Here is a 22,065-nt window from a genome sequence, read left to right on the forward strand (position 1 = left end):
AGGCTTCCCAGCATCTGAGAGATAAAATCTCACCAGCCTGTGGTCAGACCAAAGCACCTGGGTGGGGGCCAACATCTCTATAGGGGTCGTAGAGAAGGTCAAATCCAGAGTATGTCCCTTCTCATGGGTCGGCCCAACATGATAGGGAACCAGGCCCATAGGGGCTGTGACCTCCAACATTTTCAACGCATCGGGATCCGTTTCCACGTCCATATGGACGTTGAAGTCCCCGGCAACAATGCAATGTTCAGATGTAAGTAACAAAGAAGAGGTCACCGACTGGAGCTCTTCAAAAAAAGAGCCCATGGGCCCTGGCGGCCGATAGACTAGAAGACCCTTCATCGATTGGTGTGGTGAAAGGACAATGGCGAAGGCAAGGGATTCGCAATCCTTGATCGCGTCCGATGGAATGATGGTACAGGAGACCATTTTGTTGACTATTAATGCCACCCCACCTCCACGCCCCTTCGGCCTATCCTGCCTGAAGATGTTATACTCGGGCGGGATAGCAGTGGCAATATCTGGGTTGGACGCCTCGCCGAGCCACGTCTCGGTGAGCATTAGGAACAGGGGTTTTTCTGACTCTAGCAAATCAAAAACATCCAGAGCGTGCCGGCCCAAAGATCGAGTGTTGAGCAGTAGGCCCAGATGTTTAGCGCAAACCGCCGCCTTCTGTGGCGCATCGCCAAGATGTTTCTGCGGGCGCCAGCCACACTCAGGGCAGCAATGCTTGCCCTTGTGGCGAGCAGGAAAAACCGTCCGGCAGAAACCATTTGTGTGCTGTGGGCTGTGGGCCTGCCGTCCACTGTGGGATCAGGCCTGGATGCACCGAAGTGCTAGGCACCGTAGTGCCTACATTGCCACCCCCACAAAGACGGTTTTAGAAATCTGGGACCGGATAGCGGTGACCCGAGGCCTCACCTCATTCCCCTCCCCAAACACGCCGTAAGCATTTAACCGGGCCTTTCCACCGGCCCTGCACCCCGCCTCCTTCCCGGCGTGGGCAGCCGGTGAGTGCCGCATCATAGAGCAACTGTTCAAGAAAGGACATTTAAAATCGTTTGACCACTGTAGGAAAAATATTAATCTCCCCAAAACTGCCCGTCTAGAATACATTCAAATTCGCCACTGGCTCCGTGCCCCCTCATACACGGAAAGCGCCACACGCCAGCTTACACCGTTCGAATATCTGGTACATTCCATTGATGGGACCCAGGGGCTGATTTCCAGGACATACAAGGTACTCCAACACTCGCATACAGTGCCGCCACACACCTATCAACGCCAATGGCAGCTTGACCTCGAGGGTGATATTCTCCCTGACCAGTGGGAACAGCTATGGCGGGATATTCCACGAATTTTTACACTCCCCTTAGACTCCAGAAGAGGTTTCCTGGATTTGCCCCTCTTTATTGGCGATGTCAGGCGGCAAAGGGCTCTTCCTACACATATGGTGGACATGCCCACTCATCACTACTTTTTGGGGAGAGATCCTGGGCCACATTGCGGAGGTGGTGGGGTTCCCTTTGCCAAAAGACCCTGGAATAATTATTCTGGGGCTCCTCCCAACATCCCTTAAAGCAATGACACATTCGGACTGGCGCTTGATTTTCCATATGCTCACAGCTGCAAAGCAGGTCATTGCACTTCACTGGAAGAAAACCTGTCCTCCATCGCACCTGGTCTGGCTCGCACGTCTCTGGCATGTCATGACGACGGAACTCCTCTCCAACAGATTGGCACATACTGACGCTAAATTTGAGCGCACCTGGCAGCCCTTGATCTCACATCTCTCCCGGCTGGAACACGCCCACTCTGTCTCCCCTCACTTGCGAACCCTTCTGCTTTTTGCCGACCCTCTACTTCCAAGGGGGAATCCTATGCAGATGAAACAGGATGAAGAGGGGAGGGAATCGAACTCCCTTTAGTTACCCATTAAGATATAGACGCAGATTCACAGCACCTACCCTCCCTCTCCGGATTCCCCTTCGGTCCAATGAGCTCTATCACTAGGCTCTCTCCCCCCTCACCTCTTCACTTCCACCTCCTACCTCTCCCCAACCAGCTCTTGAACGGTGGGATGCTCTCCTCTACCCTATTCTATTCTATTCTCTCTCTCTCTCTCTCTCTCTCCTTCCTTTTTTCTTGCAGACCAGCAGTCTTGAGGCTCTCCCTGACCATTAGCCGCAGGCATTACAGATTCAATATAAACAGATGGTTCTAGACAGGGCAAGTACAGTTGGCACATGCTGCCCCTAGCAGAACATTAAATTACTAACAGCACCAAAGTAATTGCCATGATCCTAGATGTCGCCAAGTCGTTTGACTATTAAATCGCCATTTATCCCAAAGGTGCTGGAGAGAATGACAATGGATAGAGCATTGCATTGCTAAAATGGGCCACATTTTTGTATAAACAACCAATGCTAGGATTAGAGCTGATTATTTGCACACCCTCCCTAATAAGGTGCACAAGGAAGGGCTAACCGCTACAAAGGTGGCACCCCCAGCCTTCATATTAAGATATTATATCCACCACCGGGGTCTTCAATTTGTCGCCCATAAAAGTATTTCATCAAAATGACACGCAGATAACATTTTACTCTAGGTTAAAAACCCTGTACAAAATTAACCCGGTTATAGATGAGCCACCTACTCTGATACCCTCTTAAAGGGCAGCACAAAGCTCTTTGTTATTTCAGCATACGGTATCACTGGGACATTCCTGCCAATTATTAGGAAGGAAAATTGTGGCAAATGCATAGAGTACATTGATGAATTGGTAGAGGGGTGGATCAGGCTACCAGCTGGTAGGATCACTCTTATAATAAAAAAATCCATAAAATTAGTCCTTTTTGACCAACTGCATCAGTCAATGGTAATATTGTGATGGGAGGGACAACAACCCAAAATAGCTTGGTATAAGATACAATTACCATACAGTCGGGGGGTATTTCCCACATCCAAATGTGAGGTGTATTACCTCGAAGCTCAAGCCAGTTTGCGCATTACTGGCTGCATAATGTAAAACCATCACCCTCATCATGATCTACAGGTAGGTTTAGCCGCTTAGCCTCACTTAGTGCAATAGAATGGCCACTCTATTGCAGTCCAGTAATCCTATCAATGATATACACAAGGTCTTGTGCTCAGGTTGTGCTTGGAACAGATTGACAGCCAAAGCAGCGGACATATACTGCCAATGCTCCCTACATGTAAGAATCCCACAACTATATCCTAGCTCCCCTGATATACCTCTGTAAAAAACATGGTTGCCCAGATATTATAGTTTTTGATTTGTGTTTTTGGATCAGTGGAGAAGTAATTTAGCTTGGGTAGACATTGCTGATCCAGGTCGAATTTTTCTGAATGACTTTACAAATGGCAGATCTGTTGCAGTGATTATGTGATATTTTAGGAACCATAAGACGATAATTCATTTTGGCGTCAAAACATAGGTTCTGAGGGGTCAAGTAGTCTTATAGAGACAGAAAATTACTCCTCAGAGCAACCATTCCACTTTTTTCCAAAATGGCAGCTATAATAGAGGGAGAAGAAATATATATATACAAATAGTAGTTTTGAGCCTTTTATGTATACGCCAATGTTTATTTATCTAAACACGAAACAAATGTTTATCACTTCTGTTTGACACATTTTCATAGATCTCTTTATTTGTTTCGCCAATCATAACTAGCAGAAAGTTGAACATCTGAGAAGGGACATCATTTTGTAGCACAGGTTTTGCAGGTACCTGTAAGTTCTGTGGGTAGGGACATAAGAAATTTTGTAGGTTTTAGCACCCCATCAATATCTTCCAAACCAAAATCACATGGATCTTTCTCTACATACGCAGGATCCAAAACATTTACACAGCTTCTGATCGAGAAGAACACTTTTAATTTGTCCACGCACAGAATAGGACTTCAGTGGAACGTCATCTTAGCGGGACACAGTACGAACTTGTTTTCCACACATGCACAAGGTATTTTTTTTTACGTCTTTCAAGTCAAATTCTTCTTCTGTCTCAGCAAATCTTTTTAGAAACTTCACAGGTTCAGTAGTTAAAGCTCCAAGCTTTATTCTAATTTTGCTAATAGTGTCATCACCTGTAATAATATGTGCCTTGATAAGAACACTGGACACCTCTGGGTCAACTGTCTCGTACAGAATATGAAGCAGGATTAAGTGTCTATTCTCGCATGTTTCATTACGAATCCATAACTCTGACAAACCTTGACTTAAGAACATCACATCAAATCTAAGTAGCACAACAATAACATCTGTGTCATTTGGCAGTACAATGACTCAATTGGAACCATTTCAAACAGCCCACTCAGCATGTGGCACAACACGAAGGTCAGCTTTCTCCAACTTGCTAAGTTGATGAACAATAAAGCCCGTATCTTTGAATCTCTCTCTACAGGCACCAACTCCTGATTGACAGTCATTCCACTTGCAATAATTGGAAAGTCAGTGTTCACTGAAGCATCAACAATGTTTAGGCGAGTTACCATTTTCAAGTTCATCTTGTTCAATGTGGATGACCAGAATTTATCAAGTTGCACAGGTATAGGTGTCAAATCTTTGATGCATGCAAGGTCAATTGTTCCACTTGCAGACATCCGTCTGATTCTCTCACATTCTTTGACAGATACTTCAAGATAACGATCAATGACAATTTGCAGTTCTTGCAAGGTGCACACAGACTTTGATATCTGTAGAACAATCTGAACGACCTCGCCGACGTTTTGCATGGATGAAATCTTGGCCATTAGCAATCGTCACATATGGTTCACAACAACATCAGTTTTTAATGAGGACACCTTTTTTAAATTGAAATCCTTCAGGTGAATGTTTTTGTCAAGCTCTTGTACAAGTTTGTGCTTCACTGGTTTGGTTGCAGCATCTCCATCAAATGATGTGCGAGTTGGAAGATCATGTGACAATGTCCTTGATAAACCCACCCCTTTCTTTTGCTACATCCATGTCTCTACGTGCTTGCAAAAGTTGTTGTTTCTTAAAAAATATGTTTTTATTAGTATTTAATATCAATACAAACAAATGTGCAGTAGGTCACGTAATGGTGACATTCTAGTAAAATCATGAAGCAATATGAAAGTCAACATCAGTCAAGAACATACACATTTAGAAAGTAGTTCCTAAGCAAACCAGGATATAATCCAAGTAGGGTCATGAATGATTCTTATTGAGATCAAAGGGTGGCCGGGGGGGAACAAAGATGGGAGGACCCAGACAACAGGGACTATCAACCAACAATGCAGTCCAGTGCTGAGGGACATCTTTAAGCAGTTATAAGGAGACCCTTTCAGTTCTGAGCACTCTGCTCGCCTCTCAACACTCTTCTGGGGTGGTGTGGGGGGGGGGGGTGTACACAGCCCGCCTCGGACATCATTCTACCTGCCCGAGACCTTTATCCACATTCCAGGGCATCCTCTATTAGTATAAACTGTCTTTTCTGCTACCATACATACGTCCATGTCCTTTTTCCAGTCTTTGAGGCTCGGAGTTAATCTAAAGTGAAAGTTGTTTTTTTGTACCAGGTTTTGTAGTGGCTGCTTGACAAAACTTTTATTATGGCAATTAAAGCGTGGAAGTTTAGCTTTAGTGTCAAACAGCTTTGTCTCCTTTAATACAAATCTCTCCTGCTTCAGTTCTGCACACAGTTTCGGTACTTGTTCCATGACATCTAGTAGAAGTGTCTTTGTATTGTTATCCACATATTGTTTAGTCACGAATTTGTGTAGTTGCACTGGCTCAATTTCAAAGGGGCTTTCTTGCTGTTGCAGGAAATGAAAAAGGCTGTCAACATGTTTATTAAAACGTTCCACCTTTTTCCCACAAGTTCGCGGTGAGAACGTTTCATGATGGCCCATTAATTCTGAATTCATCATCTATCTGAAAATATTGCAAATAGAAAGGACGTCATGTTAAACTAGCTGCCACTGAGCAACATATTCATTTTTGTGTGTCTGACCAACAAGTCCCTTGGAGCTTTTCTGTTATCTCTGGATCGCCTGTTCCTGTTTCACATATGGAGCCACAGCATTGAACCTCTCCTCTCTGTCATTCACCTCAAAATGTCTTTGGATGAAATTTCTGTAAAGGTATGATTCCACTTCACTCTTTCCAAATACCAGGACCCATACCCCAGGAAGATTATGCAATCGAATTTGCGAAACACTGTAATCAGTGACTCCAGTCTTCACGTGCAGTTCCTAATCACCTTCCTGATCAGCATGTACCAAGTTTTTCACTAGAGCCATCATGTGTAAAACAAATTTCCCAGTACTTGCTAAGTTCTGATAAACCTTCACATTCTTTGACAAACTCTACGAACTTGGTTTTCATGTTTTCTGATTTTGAACTGAGTGTATTGAACATTGCCTAGCTTTGCATTATGTCTGTTGAATGAAGTGCACTGTGTGCCTGGTTCACTTCTGTGATAAGATATGCAAAATATAATTTATCAGTCTTGTTACAGAAAGCATTCCAATACAATGTTTCTATAGCCTCAGATATGATGAGCATACCTTGTATCAAACTAACATAATGAGTTCCGCTCAATACTGACTGTACAGTTTTGCGTCTACAGATTTCAGCTTCAATAAGTGCATCGTCTATTCCACTTCCTCTGTGATAATTTCCTGCACACAGCAATGCAACTTTTGTCATGTGGAAAACACCCATCACTAGATAAAGATGATTAAATTATACTGGATTGCTCAGAAAAATGTCAGCTACAATACGGAGAACACATTCATCGCAGAAAATTGGCAGAATAGACTGGTCTTCAAGTTGAGCACGCATATTGTAGAAACTCTTTTAGAGCTGTGTATACTGTTGCATAGTTTGTGTCTGGAGATGGTATTATTAGTAAACACACAACCTTCTTCAGTGGGACGGTATTCTGGGAGATCAGAGAATGAATTCCAGCCCATGGAGGAACTGGCTCTTCTTCAGTCCGCATCGAATAAGCGATATGATAAATTTAGTTAATTCAGCTTTGCGGACCGCACCATCAGGTAGAAGATCTATGTCCTCAGTCACTTTGAAACTTTCTGGTAGACTAGGACGAGTTGATGGCTTGTAGTGATTTTGAAAACGTTGGCAAGGCAGTTGGGTTATAAGTTTGCAACTTTGTTTGTTTATACCTACAGCTGACACAGCTTGTTTTCCAGCAACTACTTCATTGGTACAGTCTTAAAAAGCACCTTGGTAGAATCATGTTTGCTGGATGTTCTAGACAAAGAAGAGTGGTCTTCAACAAAGTTATCAAGAGCAGCAATTGTAAATCCTTTCCTGGAAAAGTGACTTGGAAGGTGTGAGATATCAGATTCACAAAAGTTTAGAGCATGAGCTGCTTAACAAGTCGTTACTATGCTATAACTTGCTGATACACCAATCCTATTCATTGAAGTGATTAGCCATCTACTTTTGCACTCGTCAAAGTTTGCATGGGCTATCATCATGTGTAGTAGACTTTTCTTTGACCAGGATGTAATTCATAAAACATGATTTGGAAAAGACAGTATATTTAAAGAGCATAAGGCTGTCGGCTCATGGGATCGACTTCAACTTCTTCGGTTATAACTTAAAAGCCATCATCAATGTTGTTGGCTTCTGTCCCGAACTCTAAAACTTTTGTTTGTAACAGTTTTGCTTTGCTGACATTAAAAAAAAATGATGCAAAAAATGTTAAGACAACATCGGTCATTCTTGTTGACTCATGCTTTGCAGAGCTTTGGAGCATCACAACATTTTTTATTAGGGCCAAAATCTAAATCTTTCAGGGTGTTTCTTAAAATGGTTCCTGCTGATTTTACTGCATCCTGCGATCTTATTTTGGCAGCAAGAGCTATGGGAGTCACATCAGCTGAGAACATCATAAGTGGTTCATTATTTATGTTAGACTGACAAAAACCAATTTGGTCACTATACAGAACCTTAATTTCATTATCATGGCTCAATCATCAATGCGGACCATTATTTCTCTGATTTCACCGAGTATGAATCGGTAAGCACACAGGAGTTGCTTTGAAACTTCATTTGCTTTTTCAAAGAGTGCAAACTTAACTGAAGGCTAGCGATTACGTTGCTGCTGGGAGCTCATTATACATTCATCATGGGCATGCAGATTCGCTGCAAATACAGTCACCTCGCTGTTCTGATAAGATACTCAGATGAATAATTCACTTGGAAAAAACTAGCTGCAGATAAAAACATGTCTGCATTTTAAGGCTCACATACTTTGTACTTTGTTCTTTCATCAATTTCTTTAGCTAAACCACAGATAACCCATTGAAGACCCACTGCTTTCTCATCAGTTGTTGGAGGTGAATGAGGGGTAGCCATCCATCTGCTAAAAGGATGGGCATTGGGTTTGGTTGTCATCACTTTCGAAGACGACTGATTCTTGTTGTGATTCACTGGTTTTTGCTAATTTGGGAGTATTTTTTCTAGGCTTTTGACCATTGTTTCCAACTTGTATCGCTTGTTACAATGATAAAATAGTTGATCATCTTCACCAATCAGTTTAAATCTTTTGTGAACTTCGTCTTGCGATATTTATGCAGCATCTCAAACTCTCTTCTGTCCAGCCTCTGTTGGTTAGCTTTTTTTGGGGATTAGCTTGGCAGATTATTTAGTTAGCAACAATCTGTCAGGAGGTAAAGATCCTCTGTTACCACCTACTTCGCTCATGTTTACGAATTTGAATCAACGGAAAACCTGAAACAAACATTAAAATAAATTACCAATATGATGGCTAAAATACATCGTTATAGAGCCGCCGATTTTGAAAATGGTGGATGGGTTGCTCCGAGGAGTTGTCTGTCTCTACAAGACTACTTCACCCAAAACCTATGTTTTGACACCTCAATAAAGTATATAGGTCTCATGGTTCCTGAAATATTACATCATCACTGTGACATCTGTCAAAAATGAAAATATCTGGACAATATGTTTTTTTTTTACAGAGGTATATCAAGGGGTCAGGACTAACTGGCCTGGACTAGTGAAATGTTTGTCATCAGACAGAAGTGTGACCAAAAATTAGACACAGTAGGAACATTTTTGTCAATAAACACTTCCTTACTTACATTGAATTTTTGAATGGCACTCCCTCCAGCGCCCCGAAGGTACTAACCTACTAACGCCCAAGTCATTCGCTGAAGAAAATGTAAGCGTCCTTCCTAGAAGGGCCACCAGATTGGAAGCCGCTATCAGTGATTATTGCCAATCCCAGCCCACACAAAATAGTCGCTCCAATGCCCAACTGCTTTATAAGTGCCCTGCATGATGACTTGAAAATGGAAACATGACTTGAGACATGCTAAGTAGAATGGCTATATTGTTGTTACCAAACTATAGAACATTTCCCCAAACAGCAGACTCTGGTAAAACATTTGAATTTTATTCACAGCGTGCTGATACAGTTAGATTGGCATGTCGGACTCACAATGTTGGAGATGTAAGATGATGGACACAGATTTCCTCCACATGGTATATTTCTGCCCTCAGACAGATGCTTACTGGCACAGACTTGTTAAGAAAGAGACTGATAACACAATTGGACTGTGGATTACGATCTAAAGCACTACTGGATAGGATGTTTACAGTAATGTCAAAAACACCGTTAAACTACATTTTGAGACCAACTGAGGATCCACAGAGAACAGCAGTGATATCTGAGACACTAAAAGTGGTACTGGAAGTGTAACGAGAGTCTACTATATATTGCACCAGATTCCATCTACAACTAATCCTTTCCTAGGCACACTTAGCTAGATTAGAAAAGATAGCACCGACTGATCCAGAGCAACACAGAGAATTATCATAGTAAGAGGAAACCAGATGACATTTGGGAAACACTGAAAAAATGTGTACACAGACTACAGGCAGTGCTTCAAAAAGAAGTCGATAAAAGCAGAAGGCTACTGGCACTGCTGCTGAAGAGATAAGGAACACAAAAATTAACTCTACAATTAAAGGGACGCTGGAATAGAATGGCAGCATTGCAAACGATCATAAATGATAGCCACTAAACGCATCTCCAAGCAGTTGATAGACATTTTCTACTAGAGAATAATGGTGCTTATTGGTGTACTCCTCGCATAGGCGGGCCTACCTAGTCTATGAGAGGAGTAGAGAATGTCACTTGAGGCATCAGCATGACTAGAGACGATCTAGCAACAGCAATGCAAAGCTTGTGTACTTTTATCACAAAACCCCAAGGATGCTTGCTGAAAAACTACTCTGTGTTCACTGAGGCAAGGGATATCTATGTACAACACACTAAGAGAGAAGCAATAATCTCGATGAGCCCAGAAACTAGCGTGGACCCTGTGGAGTACACGTCATACCAGTCAATGTCCACGATAAACAATATCAAATTACTATGAAGGGCTTTGGCAACCAGGCAGCAAAGATATGTGGAATACCTCAGAGACAATTAATGTATTCATATCACACAGAAGCACCACACAAAAAATAAGAAGGCTTTCTACACACTCTGAAGTGTAGGAAGAACATTATGCTCTGATACTTCTTGGTATTGAGAAGGGCTCACACATCCTCCGACAGAAGTTCATACTCCAAGCATAACAGAAAGCAGGATTTGGCTGCATCTCCTGGGCTGAATACAACTGCTACATAGACCAACAGCTAGGGTAAAATCTGGTTGGATATAGTCAGACAGCTGGGAAATCAAGAGGATAACAATATAGGGGTGCCCACTAGCACCTCTGCTGGAATGCAGAGTAAGACTGGTACTGGAGTAATTAGGGACAGAAGGTGCACTACTACACGTGTGGTGTCCAAGCATGCTGTTGACACTTTGTTCTACCTGTGACACCCGGAAAAATTAAAGCCAGTACTGTTGTAACAATTGGAGTGCCTTGGTGAGGTCTCAGGCTTTCAAGTTCACTGGGGAAAAGTCCAATCTATGGATACTTAAATTATTACAGGAAGTGGGGATGTGATGGAAGTCTGAAAATTTCAAATACCCTGGGATACACATAATTGACAATCAAGAGAAGCAGTATAGATCCAACATAAATTGCTGACTGGCCTCATAGGCTCGGTGCAATTTTGGAAAACACAGCTGCTCTCAATTATGTGGTGAATATCACTGACAAAAATGATTCAGCTACCAAGACCCCTGTACATCATGCAAGACATGTTACACCCAGTACACCACATTGTTTCAGAGACAGGATAGACTCCTGAATTCTCTTGTATAGAGGCAGGCAGCAGGGGAAAACTTGAAAAACGAAAAAAAGACTTGTAACCCCTGGGCCTACCTGACTTGGTATTATATAATTTCTATTCACAGCTACATGATGTTAGATGGTGAAACAAGGCCATTATAAGACACATGAGCAAACCCGAGAGCTATTCATAATGGGAGGTAACATCCCGCACAAACGTCTGTAGCTCATAAAAAAAATGGAGAAGATATGGGAAAGAAAGGTGAGGAGGGGCATGAGAAGGTCACTGTTGAACAAGATACTCACACCTTCTGTAACAATATATATGTAAGAGACATATTAGTTATAGATTCCTTATCTTAGAATTACCCCCTGGCGTCAGACTGAATCCGGAGAATTTCTTTCGTAGCAGTACCCCTGCACGTCGGTGGGTAGCGTTGGTCGACTCCCCGTTCTCTGACGTCAGTTCTTTACACGACATTCAACGTCAGAAGCGCACAGCCATGCAAGACACTGACCACTGGTGCACGAAACTAGGGGCCTGAAAGGAAGTCCCTTACCCTATAAGTCAGTTCACAGAACGGGGAGGATGGGTGGGGCGGTAAGGAATCTATAACTAATATGTCTCTTACAGATATATCATTACCGAAGATAAGTAACTTGTTCATCTGAAAGAGCCTATTAGTTATAGACTCCTTACATTAGAATAGATACCGAAGCAATACCAACCTCGGAGGTGGGTCTGCAAATTAAGTTCACACCAGAAAGTCCTGGAGAACTGAACGGCCAAAGAAGCCGTCTCTCTGCACTTGGCTGTACAGGCAATGTTTTGTGAACGTGTGCAAAGATGCCCACGTGGCTGCCTGGCAGATGTCACCGAGGGGTACTCCACTTCCCAAAGCAGTAGTGGCTGCAGTAGTGGCTGGTGAAATGGGTGTGCAGTCCTACTGGAGGTTCCTTCTTTGCCACGGAATAACACATTTTGAAGCAAAGAACGACCCACCGAGAGATGGTCCATTGTTGTACTGCCCGACCTTTCTTGGCATCCACATAGTCAACAAAGAGCTGGTCATCCACCCGGAATTGTTTTGTGGGATCCAGATAGAAAGATAGCACACGTTTTGGTTTCAGACGGTGAAGCCTCTCTTCCTCCTTTGAAGGATGTGGGTTAGGAAGAAGGTGAGCAAAGTGAAGGTCTGTCCAATGTGGAAAAAGGTAACCACTTTGGGGAGAAAAGAAGATTGAGTTCCAAGGACAACCTTGTCCGGATGAACAGCAAGAAAAGGAGGCTTAGAAGACAGAGCCTGAAGTTCACTCACCCTGCGAGCAGAGGTGATGGCAACCAGAAAAGCAGTTTTTAAAGTCAAAAGTCTGAGGGGGCAATTATGTAGTGGCTCGAAAGGAGCGCACATAAGGTAAGTCAAGACCAGATTAAAGTCCCACTAGGACATTACGAAAGGAATAGGAGGAAAGAGGTGAGTAATACCCTTAAGAAATCTATTTACAATAGGGGACTTTAAAAGAGAAGGCTGATCAGGAAGCCGAAGAAAGGCTGAAATGGCCGATAGATAGCCCTTAAGGGTGCCCAGAGCAGAGCCCTGCTGGGCCAAAGAGAGGAGGAACGAAATAACCAAAGAAAGGGGAGCAGAAAGGGGAGCCACAGCCTTTGTAGTGCACCATGCCACAAATTTGTTCCATCTACAGGCGTATACCATTTTAGTGGCGGGACGCCTGACTGGCAAGAGAACATTACAGACTTCGGGAGGAAGGTCAAAAGCTGTCAACGGTTGCCGCTCAATCTCCACGCAAGGAGGTGGAGGCTGAACAGGTTCGGGTGGAGGACCGTCCCCTGTTGCTGCGACAGAAGATCCTCCCAAAGAGGCAGTCTGATCGGAGGATCGATGGCCATGTGCAAGAGCTCGGGATACCAGGCTCTTCGTGCCCAATTCGGGGCCACAAGAATGACTTGGACCCGGTCGCGCTTGATCTTCTTCAGCACTCTGGAGTGGTATAGGCGGAAAGGCGTATAGAAGACAGCGACTCCACTCGCGACAAAACGAGTCACCGAGCGAGTGCCCCTTTGGATATTCGAATGCGTAGAACTGCTGAAATTGCACGTTCTCTTCGGTGGTGAATAGATCTAACCAAGGTTCTCCCCACTGCCGAAAGAGACCTTGCACCAACTCCGAGTGAAGACGCCATTCATGACCCATCATGCCCAAACAGCGGAGTTCGTCCGCACTGGCATTCAGTAAACCTGCCAGGTGTTGAACCACCAGGGATGCCCTTATGTTCCAGCCATGTCCAAAGGTGGTGAGCCTCTTGGCAAAGGGTCCACAATCCCACCCCGTCCTGTTTGATGCAGTACCACATGGCGGTGGTGTTGTCTGTGAAAACCTGCACTGCTCTTCCTTTGACAGAAGGAAGTAATGCTTTGGAATGTAGGTGGCATGCATGGAGGGGTAGTCTTGAAGGGGAGGGAGTAGCCCCTTCGGACTATCTGATAAATCCACCTGTACGACGTGATGTTCTGCTAGTGGGGGAGGTGATGGCGAATCCTGCCACCCACTGGCAACTGGTGGCCCTGGAGGGTCGGACTAGGAAGGTTTGGAGGCTGCTGCTGAGGGGGCACTGGTGGACTGGCCCACCCGCTGGCCCCCAGACCCACAACGTTGGGTCCCACGTCCCTGGCTGTGCAGAGGCTGAATAGTTTGCGCAGACCTGTGGTTCTGGCCGGAACGTGGTGGGGCACCCCTTCCGTAGCCACAAAAGGGGCGAAAAGCAGACTGCGCAGGCGTAAGGAGGTATCTAGGCCCAAGGATCTGGCCGTAGCCCTAGAAATCTTAAAGCGCTCGAGCGAGTTGTCCGCTTTGTCGCCAAACAAGCGACGACCATCAAAGGGCATGTCCAAAAGAGTCGATTGGACACCGCCCAAAAAGCCAGTGGCCCTCAGCCAGGCGTAGCATCTCAGGGCTACCGACGTTGAAATCGTTCTGCCAAGTGAGTCGGCGGCGTCCAGCCCACACATAATGGCGAACTTTTCTGCATCTCTGCCCTCAATGACTGCATGGGAGAGAGTGTCCCGGGCCTCCTTCGGGCGCTGTGGCAGCACCTGCTCAACCGTGTCCCACATAGAGTGGGTATAACGGCCCAAAAGACATGCGGTGTTCACCGACCGCAGTCCCAAGCTGGCGGGAGAAAACATCTTCCCAAGATGATCCAGCTTCTTGGATTCCCTATCTGGGTGAGCAGTAGGGAATGCGCCCTTAGAAGTAGAGGCTTGGACCACCAAGCTCTCAGGGGTAGGGTGTTGGGAGAGGAAAATAGGGTCGCCCGGTGCGTGTAATAAAAGTCCGAATTTTGGACCACACCAAGACAGGCCACAGCAGATCTGGATAGGACTACTGGGATCAGGCGCATAACAGCAATTAGGCCAAAAGGTCTTCTGTCATGCCCACCACCCAAACCCAGCGGTCCTCCCCCGACTCACCAGGGCAAGCCAGCCCAGGCTGCAGCTTTGAGCGATCTTGTTTCAGGATTAGCCCAGGCAGAGCACTGTTTGGAATGCGGGCGCTAAACCTAACATTTGATTTTCTTACACAAGACAGGTTTAGTGTCTCCTGCTGCTATAAATGTTTTCACATGAGGGGTTGAGGTCGCCTGTGATTAACAATAGCCTTGGGACAGACCATGGTGGGGGGTACCCCTGTGTAGAGCAATTTCAAATGAGAGAAAGATTGCCAATTAGCACAGGTATGAGAGAGCGCACCTGCACTTGAAAGGAGATTGCTGCCCTCTCCCCAACTGGACAGACACTCTGATTACTTCCAAGCAAACAATGACAATTTGTTTTGCATGCAACTACAACTTATTGATAAAGCATATTACCAATGATGGGAGTGGCAAGCACTATATAAATGCAAACACGAGGAGAAAATGTTCTCCCTTTTTAAAGTGGATTTTCAGTGTCCACCAGGCAGTCCAGCCTTTTCTGTCAAGAGCATATTGCATTCTGGTGCTGAAGGGTGGGTATGGTTTTGCTTATTAAAAAAATCCAACTAGTGGCTAAAAAATATAAGGACATACAAAGTAATATTGGCAAACAGGGTTATAATAAGCAGTGCTTAGTTGGATTTGGTGATTGCTGGTGGGTAGCACCTGCACTTATTAACAGGGCCCCTGGACTTATGCAACAGCGGATGGCCAAAATATGTGGCATGGTTGACTAAATTATGCTGCAAGAATAGGGAAATGATGTGGTGTAATGCATATTTCATAACAGTATTGCTTCATTATTGTGTCATTTTTATACGAATGTCCTACGATTTCACTTCAGTAGTACTAGTTCAACTCCCAAATTTAGAAACAAGCAACTAAAGTGGGCCCATCAAACTTTGCGTATGATCTTCCACTGCGAAGCAACATGTGTCCCTGCATTTTCAGTAACTTTTGATCTGTGGGAACTAGAAACACATTTTATTTGCTAAAACTGATGGAGCAGATGATGAAATACGAGGCAAACGCAAATTCATAAAGATGGAAAAAATGGTTCCTCATGGCCGAGAGGAAGGCACTGACTTCCGCCGGCGTCACGTCAGTCCCAGGGACCGGAGGGTATGGGGACGGGCGCGGCGCCTGCGGCTCCGCCGGAGCCGCGGGGGTGGAACCACCCTGACCCTCGACCGAGTCGCGCGACCAGCGAGGGGAGTCCGAAGAGCGATGTCGCCTCTTGGACTTCTTGGAATGCTTCGACTTACCCGAAGACTTGGATCCCGACGACCGATGGTGACGTCGGCTGCGGCTCCGCGGCCGATCCTTGGACCTCCTCCTGGACCGGGATCCAGAGGCGCGCGGAGCCGAGTGGCGAATCTCGAGAAGCTTACGGGACCGCTCCCGTCTAGCCTTCGAGGTCAGGGCCTTGCAGTCCGAACACGACTCCGCGTCGTGATCGAGGCCCAAGCAGTAAAGACACCGGCGGTGATGGTCCGTAACCGACATCAATCGGTTACAGTCCGTACAGGCTTTAAACCCAGGCATCCTACCGGCACCGGTGTCGAGACACGATCAAAAAAGTTAGTCAAAAATTGACTAAAGGGGTAGCTCTCCCGGATCTGCGCTTACTGGCGCGGAAAAAAGAAGAACTGACGTCAGCGCGCGAGGGCGGCGTCTAAGTACTCCGACGACGTCATCCCGGCGCACGACGCCGACGACGGACGCGGAGCCGCAGACGACGCCTAGCGACGCGCAAGGGGTATTGCTGACGAAAAATCTTCCGGATCCAGTCTGACGCCTGGGGATATTCTAAGGTGAGGAATCTAACTAACGTGTTTCTTTCAGATTTCCGTAATTACAGTTGCCCTGCTTATTAGTTGGAGCAGAGTGCTTTTAAAAGATGGTCTCGCATTCAGTAGACCAGATCCTCCGAGTAAGATCTCCTGTTCTATCCAAGAAGGAAGCCCAGGTAAGGCCCAAGCATTGATCTTGATTGTGAGTTTGTCAGCCATTATTGAGTTCAGAACTCGCTTCAGGCACAGCCCAGCTGCAGGGTTCAAGGATGTTACAACTTGTTAGGTCCCTGTAGCTCAGAACAGGAGACCAGTCAACTCGCTCTTGGAGTCATTCTGGTTACCCTGGGTTCAAGGAGCAGGTCCAGTCCTTCAGTCAGCAGGGCAGCAAGTCAGTCCTTTCAAGCAGCAGGGCAGCTCGAGATACTCTGGCAGCAGGGTAGTGGGCAGTCCTTCTAAACAGGTCCAAGAGTGAACCGAGAAGCTGGTCTGAGGGTCCAATATTTATACCTGGTGCCAGCCGTTGAAGTGGGAGAATCTTTTAGGCCTTCCTACATCTGGTTCTGGGAATGTCACCCTTCCCAGCCTCCAAGAGGTCTAGGGGGACAATAGACTGTGGTCAAGTTCTTTGTGGGTGTGCTAGAGGCAGTACCTTTGAAATTTAAGTGGGGCAAGGAATAGCTTTGCCCCTCCAATCCTGGCAGGATAACCTAGTTCCCCTTTGTATCACTGTCTGGGAGAAATACACGAAAGCCAACTACACCCAGTCATAGGACTCGGGACACAGGCACCAAATGGTTAGGACAAGAAAATGCCAACTTTCTAAAAGTATCTGTGACAACGAGGAGTTATCCTGTTATGGACCTAGAGGGCTGGGATCAATACATTTTTATTGAAAATACATATACCCATAATCCTGGTATTCTTCAACAAAGATACGCCATTCAATCGTAAACTCTTATTGTCACTAATAACCTCTATGCGTTTTTACACTTTGTCCTTGAGTGTTCAGCTACCCCATGTTTATTGTTAAAATCAATTTGTGCGCCCATCTTTTCTTTTTAAATTGGTGACTAGGTGTGTTACAAATCACTTACTATAAAAACAATTAGAGATAGGAGTTTATACAGGGATTTCATAATCCCATGTATTATGATTAAGGCTCAGTTTTCCGATTTTTACAGATAAATACAGTCAGAAAAAATGTGTTTCCTGTCTATTTATTTTTAAATGGGGAAAAATGCTGAAAAATATGCTTGTGTGCGACTCCTCACGCTATCTTTCAGAATAACAGCTGAGCAGATAGACAACATGGAAAGTTAAAAAACTAGTTCAGATTTCCCTAACTACAGGCATATATTAACATATATGCGTATTATAGTGCTGATATTTACCTGTGGGTGTAATGTTTCGCTAGATTTGGCTGCAAAGTATGAGTATGTATATTAAATATATGTGGAAATATACAATTTTACGACTTTATTTATTCTCAAAACAAAAAATATATATGGATAAATACCAATAAAATGGCCTAAAAATAAAAAAACAGATGGAAATGTTAAAAAAATAGATACAATAAAACCTGAAGCCCTACTTATTATGTGGCTTATGCTGCTTTTACAAGAAAATACACCTTTCCAATAAGGCTTCTGTACTTTTTTTTCTGCGCGTCAGACATGAAGGCCTGACACAAGACTCACGACTCACTCAGTAACAGCTTGCCGACATCTAATGCTCGCAAATCTGATGTATACTCTTGAAGCTCCAGCAGTGCTTAGTGTCTCAGGGGAAAGCACTGAGAAAGACAATAGATTTGGCTTTAAAGAAAATACAAGCATGCACAAATGCTGTTTGCATGCATTAGGACATTAAAGGCACACTTGCCTGCTGGACTGTTTGTACATCCTGCATATATTGCAGAGTCAAAGTTTTAAAAGAAAACACCATTACCAATCATAGTGCACTTTATGCAGATCTGTGCCATGACTGAAGGCTTTCTGGATGCTACACTTAGAATCATGAATTAAATAACTGTGGTGATATAGTCCCCTACACTACTCATTATCTCGCTAGGTCTATAAAGAAAGTGACAAATGAACTATGCTTTTATCCAAATCTCTCCCAAAGTCAGGAAATAGGTAGAATCCCCTGATTTTGTTTGTGGATGTTGCTGCAACAACACGTATTCACAAACAGTCCGGAGACCTTGTTCCATAGGAACTTATTCTTTTACAATAAGCATATGTAAATACATATGCAAAATGAAAAGCATGGTAACTAATGCGGAAAGAATTAGAATAAAAGAAAAGTTATACAAGTGTGAAATATTAGGATTGTTTTCCTGTTTGCTTTATATCTCATTTGCATCGCCAGCGATCATTATGGCCAAGAGCACATAATTATCCAAAGATTGTGGGCACCTCACGTTTTATCATCACTTCTAGTGGATGCTCAGCTTCTGCGAAGATGGATATATTTAGGGTCCAGGCTAGCCCAGTGATAATCTTCACGAAAACATAGTTCCATGATGCTTGGTATTCAGTACTTACATACACCCACTTCCTACGACAAAGTGGACTTCGAGCGTAGGTTTCAACTTCATTCTCTCTTCAACATACATGGAACTGAATGGGCAAGGATGCTTGCATAAATGGTTCCTGTTCGAAAAGAGACCCCTTTTAGGGTGATCCTCCCCAGTTTTTCGTTTGGGGGGGGGGGGGGGGGGGGGGGGGGGGAAGAGGTGCTTACCTTCTGGTAGTCTTCAACTCAAACACTGGGACGCCGCTATCCAGCGCCCTGTGTATGTGCTCTGACTTTTAAAACAAGTTGAAATAAGCTTATAACCTGATGGCCATATTTATCTTTCCAATAGTAGAAAAAAGTGCTATTTGGCACGCCTGGGCAGCAAAGTTCAAGCAGCTGCTAGAAAGCTAGAGAGGGTAGGCTTGAAGCCATGTTTTCACTGCCACTGCAGTGAATGGCACAACAGATGCTGTGGTCTGCAAGTGGCATGTAACTTTTCATGCAATGGGTGCATTTCTGCACCATATACTATGACATTATAGGAAAGTGAAATATGCCAATTGGGTTGTAACACAATTTCAACATGTTTTAGTGGTCAGAGCACATACACTGGGGACTGGATGGCAGTGTAAGTTCAAGATTACCAGCAGGTGAGTCCCCTCAAAAAAATATGAAAACCAGAGGGTGATCACCCAAAACGCAGCCACTGTCCAAAAATTCCCACTGGCACAGGTGAGGGGGAAATCCGGTTACTGGGCTGGTTAAAGGCTGCATGCTCAGACTCTACAGTTTGTTCTTTCTTTACGGGTAAGCTGAGCTTCAGGGATCTCATGGATCCGGGGCAATCTAGGTCCACCGAGACAGCCTCCGTACAGATTGTCCAGTGACTGAGTGCAGGTTTTCCAGGAATCAAGTTGTCTATTAGTGGAAGATAAAGTCCTAATGCATGTTCAGGGAGGAAAGCTATCCCTTTCTCCTCTGGTCGCAAGAAGGATTTTCACACTTGGGAGCAGGACAACATTAGCAATATAGCAAGTGTTCCACACTTGAAGAGATATCTTTTCCAGCACTAGTGTGTAGGCTTCTTCTGTGTTTAGTTGATCTACCCAATACTGGCCCAAGCACGGAGTAGTTATCCATCAAAACTGGAACCAGGGGTCCACTTGATTTAAAAGTTACAAAGCGATGGCTGTTGGCATCCCCAACCTCCAGCCAAAACAGGTGTCAGCAGGAAGGCCTGGAAAATAGTACCTACATGATAGCATGTTTAGTGTGATAAAAAGCCATTCTTTCTAAAGTAAAGCTTCCCTCTCTTGCAGAACACGAACTGGGAAACAAAGGACCCCCAACGTTAGACAATGCCCAATCCGCAATACATGTTGCACACAAGACGACCGCAAAGACGTTGAATGGGAAATGGACTGGGTTTTTACTGGGGGAGGCTGTAATCCATCTTACCACAGAGGTACCACAAAAAAGCCTAGCGTCTTCCCCTGGAATACAATTGCTGCCACCACTATACTGCCTGGTTTGATGGAGGTAGCTACTGTCACCATAACTGAAAATACAGTTGCATCATTTATCATGTAGTCCACTTACTTTTTTTCTGTTAAAACAATTGACAGGGTGCAGGGTAATATAAAATTTCTAAGCTATGCAAAGGACATTTGCCCGTGCAAGAAGTTGAAATATGGCGCGTGTACTGCATATCTTAGGTTAATACAAATGAAGGTGGGCTACAACATTTAATGAAAAAAAGGCGGAAGTTTAAATCCTCTCTTCAATCAGAGCACAGACTACCATCACTGGGCCCCACCCGTTTGCCCCTTCTTCCTTTGTGCCCTCCTCTACTTTCTGCACTGAAACAGCAAAAACTGCAGAGCACACAGCATAAGGCGGTCAGTCTACATGTACAGACATAGCGGGATAGGCTGACAAACTGATACCCCATACAGGCAGCGAAGGTAAAGACAGCATGGAAGGAAGAGAAAAAAATCATGTGTGGCACATCAGTATAGTGACAGGGCAAGGAAGTTCCCAACAAGCAAAGATGCTCTTTGATAGTGAACGGATTTCTAAAAATAGAGGCTCAATCAGCTATTCTGTCATAGGTGTTGTAATACCACAAGCAGTAACCTGTTTGTTTTACCATCCCTTTCTATCCTACTGTTTTCCACTTTTGCTTTGGTGCATCAATTGCAGGCATGGTAAACGCAGGCCACCCAAACAAAGTATAATTCAATTGGACTGTTATTCTCAATGAAGACTGCTCTATCTAAACTAGCAGCTGTGGTCATATCCAGCACACGATCGTGAGACTAAGACAATGGTAGATATAAGTACATCTGTTGGTAGAGAGTGAAGTACAGGACATGCTCTAGGTAAACCAAAAATGATTGACGATTTTCTTACCAATGCCATTTCTTCTATACTTGGAATCCACAGCTAACATGGCTATATAACCTCTTCGGAACATCTTTTTGTGCATATCCAACTTGCAGACGATGGCACCCACACATTCCTCTCCTACCATGGCCTTAAATATAAAGTAAGTTAGTTTAAATGTTTTCTAGTTAAAACAGCAGTGATGTTGGTAACCACAATGAGTAATAAGCCTTTTTTATGCTATTAAAACAGCAAAGACGTGCGGCTTGTGTACCTGAAGGGTTCTCCCTTCTAGAATGCTGGCCGCTCACAAGATGTTACAACAAATGTCTCAAAACAGCCTTTTGCTTAGGATTCAAATAAGGGATTTGCCATAACATGAAATACAGAAGACAAAAAAGAGCAATATAGAGTAATGTTAACAGTAAGCAAAAAAATTGCTATTTCCAATTGTCTATAAAGCATGCTTTTGTAATAAAACACAAAGGCAGGCCAATTATTTTAAAAAACATTTGTTAAATAAATACAAATTTAAAAAGAGACAAAACTAAACAAACACCTTCAGTAGAGCTTTATATTTATTTTACTGTAAAACTATACATTTACTGTAACTCAGTCATTAGGACCTCGGTCTTTTCTTA

The 22,065-nt window shown here is 44.2% G+C and overlaps 1 protein-coding gene across 1 annotated transcript in view; it reads right to left on the bottom strand.

Moving 5' to 3' along the window:
- NAA30 (N-alpha-acetyltransferase 30, NatC catalytic subunit) overlaps positions 1-22,065 on the bottom strand; it is an 82,576-nt gene that overhangs the window by 35,392 nt on the left and 25,119 nt on the right. Inside the window, exon 2 of the mRNA XM_085626143.1 lies at positions 21,452-21,575. Within this exon, the coding sequence (XP_085482269.1) occupies positions 21,452-21,575 (124 nt within the window). The remainder of the gene's footprint in view (positions 1-21,451; positions 21,576-22,065) is intronic.

Source organism: Triturus cristatus, chromosome 9, assembly GCF_964204655.1.
Source record: "Triturus cristatus chromosome 9, aTriCri1.1, whole genome shotgun sequence".
NCBI classification, from domain to species: domain Eukaryota; kingdom Metazoa; phylum Chordata; class Amphibia; order Caudata; family Salamandridae; genus Triturus; species Triturus cristatus.